This window comes from Plectropomus leopardus, unplaced genomic scaffold (assembly GCF_008729295.1).
Source record: "Plectropomus leopardus isolate mb unplaced genomic scaffold, YSFRI_Pleo_2.0 unplaced_scaffold17009, whole genome shotgun sequence".
In the NCBI taxonomy this organism is placed as follows: domain Eukaryota; kingdom Metazoa; phylum Chordata; class Actinopteri; order Perciformes; family Serranidae; genus Plectropomus; species Plectropomus leopardus.
Window position 1 is genome coordinate 1 of NW_024618287.1, and position 2,887 is coordinate 2,887.

The 2,887-nt window shown below is 40.9% G+C and overlaps 1 protein-coding gene across 1 annotated transcript; it reads right to left on the reverse strand.

The window, feature by feature from the left end:
* Window positions 1–11: 11 nt before the first annotated feature.
* On the reverse strand, window positions 12–2,670 carry LOC121964742 (pancreatic secretory granule membrane major glycoprotein GP2-like). Its single transcript, XM_042514937.1, has 6 exons — window positions 2,483–2,670; window positions 986–1,131; window positions 644–886; window positions 390–549; window positions 207–282; window positions 12–104 (listed from the first exon to the last, which is right to left on the reverse strand). Exons 2-6 carry the CDS (start codon window positions 1,066–1,068, stop codon window positions 94–96), a joined length of 573 nt encoding a protein of 190 aa, XP_042370871.1. The 5' UTR covers window positions 1,069–1,131; window positions 2,483–2,670; the 3' UTR covers window positions 12–93.
* Between the last annotated feature and the right edge of the window lie 217 nt (window positions 2,671–2,887).

Sequence of the window (2,887 nt, forward strand, 5' to 3'; positions counted from 1 at the left end):
TAAAGTGCACTGGTAAATTATATAATATCCCGAAGAAAAACAACACTGAAATTAATCACTTTGCAGTGTTTATCAGCTCACTCCATTGACGCGTCACTTCTTCCCTAGACATCAAGATAAAAGTAAAAGAATATCAGGTTATAACTTCCACACAGTCCACAGTGCTGAGAGCACTGCTCTGATACCAGATTGTATTTTGTACTCACAGGTTAATGGTCCAATGGTGACGGGTTCAAGTGTCTCTGGGTTGTCAAGAGAGCGATACACCCTTCTTCTGCAAAACTGTGACATGAGATGCAGCGGAATGATCAGAGACCTATACCGAATGTTTGGATGTAAAGTATTTAGTGTTGATTGAGAGTGAGTGAGAGGATGCGTGTCCGACTCACTGGAACACAGTTTTGGCTCCTCCTGTCACACAGGTGCAGTCTGCAGTGTAAGTAGACTGATGGGTTGTCACCACGGAGAGGGAAGACCAGGGCAGAGAAACGAGCACGGGAGGACAGGCCGTTCTCAACCACTGACACACGATGAGGATCGATAGAACAACTGGCAAAGATGTCAGACACTCATTAGGACCACCATGCATCACCACAGATTTTCTTTCTTCCATTCCTGTCTATGTAAATCAGGAGAGACATACCCGTAATGGATGAGATAGTATCGTGAGGGGTCATCAGGGTTTGAGGAGTAAGTGGTATAGCAGTCTCCCAGAACAACTGCAAAGCTTGGATCACTGTCATACACATACGCTTGCACATGCAGGGCAGAGCCCACTGGAAGGGTGATCTGGCCCACTGGGTAGTGGTTTGAAAAGCTGGAGTCACTGAAAAGACTCAGGTGGGCCCTGGCTCTGGCACCTGACCCCATGAGGCCATACCCATGGCTGTTGAGAAAGAAAGACATTTAGAGATGTGCCATACCCCTCTAGTGATCTGCATCTATTAAGAGTGTTGTCATAATTGAGAAATGAAAAAAAACTCACATTTGTCCAATTGCAGCGTTCAGGCTAGCGTTGGTTTCCAAGGGATAGGCACAGGTGAATGGAATAACTTCAGGTACAACCATGGAACCATTACTTGATGGGTAGAAAAATAAGCTGTTGGAGTAGATGGCATGGGTGGTGTTGGTCTGAAAGAAAAAAGACAAATGAATGGCCAGTCAGCCACATAATCGGTCAGCTATCCCGACTTTAAGTGCAAACTAGCATGTGACTAGGAGGTCAGAGAAACCATTTTTCATCAGAATGACCTTGACTAGGTAAGTTTATCCTTTTCTGTGATAGGGAGAAGATGTTGGTCAGGTCATATCATGGCTGACATGTCTTGATAGCTATCTGATCAAGTCATTAGAATGTGTATTGAAACCACTAAACTGCTCTTAGGAATTATAATAAAAATTGCAGTAGCTTAGTAATAAATTTGGTACAGACAGTCATACCAAGAAAAAAACAAAAACAAAAACAGTACTGTGGTTTTACTGTATACACATGTAAATGTAAATGTAGATTTGGGCTAGCTATCTGTGCTAGTTAGTTCAAAGATGCTATAAGTTGCTAACGGCACACACTGACCAGAGACTATAAAAAAGAAATGGACATGGCCACCATGACATCACCCATTTGCTTTGCGGACTAATATTTTGATGCCTTGAATTCGGGATGGGATCATAATTGACAAAATGTACAACATGCTGTATTTAAGATGATTTTAAAATATATTATACTATATTTGAGACCATGAACTCATTGGGAAAATGTTTACCAAGATAATAAATCAGGTGAGAAGTTGGGTCATTTTCTTTTCTACTCAATCAGACTTCGGTTTTACACCAAGGGGAGTCGCCCCCTGCTGGCCATTATAAAGAAGACAGACCCCCTTAGCTTTGGCTTCAACTTCAGTTGAAGTTAACAGAATGAAGACTGTGAGTATAAAACCTGTCATTGGCTGCCTATCTCTTATGTGTTACTGTATTCAAAATTCCAGTCACTGTGAAACTAGTCTTGCATAGGTGGACCTATCTCCATACTTTGTTTTAGTGTTGTGCATGAAACAACAACCTCAAGCCTAGCAAATTAAACACTAAACATCTTGTTTTGTGTGACATTTTCTTTTGCAGAGATTTAGCTATCTTAATGCCAGCACGTGCCTCTCAAACAAGAGAAGTTCCCTCCCGACAGTATTTACAAAGGCACCATTGCTATATCCTGGGCACACACAAACACACAGCTGGTGCTTTCAATGTACATTCTACAATTGGTATATTGGCTGTTTCTGGCAGTCAAATTTATGCAATTCACACAAGGCAAACAAAGATTTGCCTTGCTGTCTGTCTGAACACAACTTAAGTTTGACCAGACAGGATAAACATACATTAACAGAGCAGTGAAGAATAATACAGAGGCAAGGGAACAGAAAAACAGGAAAATGGAAGAGCCTCATGAAACACATTATCAGGATATAATAAAGTAATCAGTTTTTACCGTCAGTACAGTTCCGCAGAGACCAGCCCGACGTGCCGCTTGATACCACACACTATCATGACTAAGTCTATAACCTGTACAATAAGGGTCTGCCAAGTGACCAGAGAAAGGGTTCAAACCAGCCGACAGCAGACTGTCCAATCGCACCCCAACTAAAAGCTGGTGAGAGGAGCAGGTAAGCTGTGAGGCCTGGAGTAACGGTTGATGACCTAAAACACCAAAGACAAAAAAATTAGATTTTTTACTGTATTATGTCAAAACCTTACGACCTAATGTAATTACTAACTAAATTGTAAAATAAATATATCCATTTAGTATGTTACAAATTGGAATTCAGAAACTTGTGTTTTAATTGTAAATGTTGCATATTGTTGTTAAAAAAACATTTCCATTCTGCATTGTATC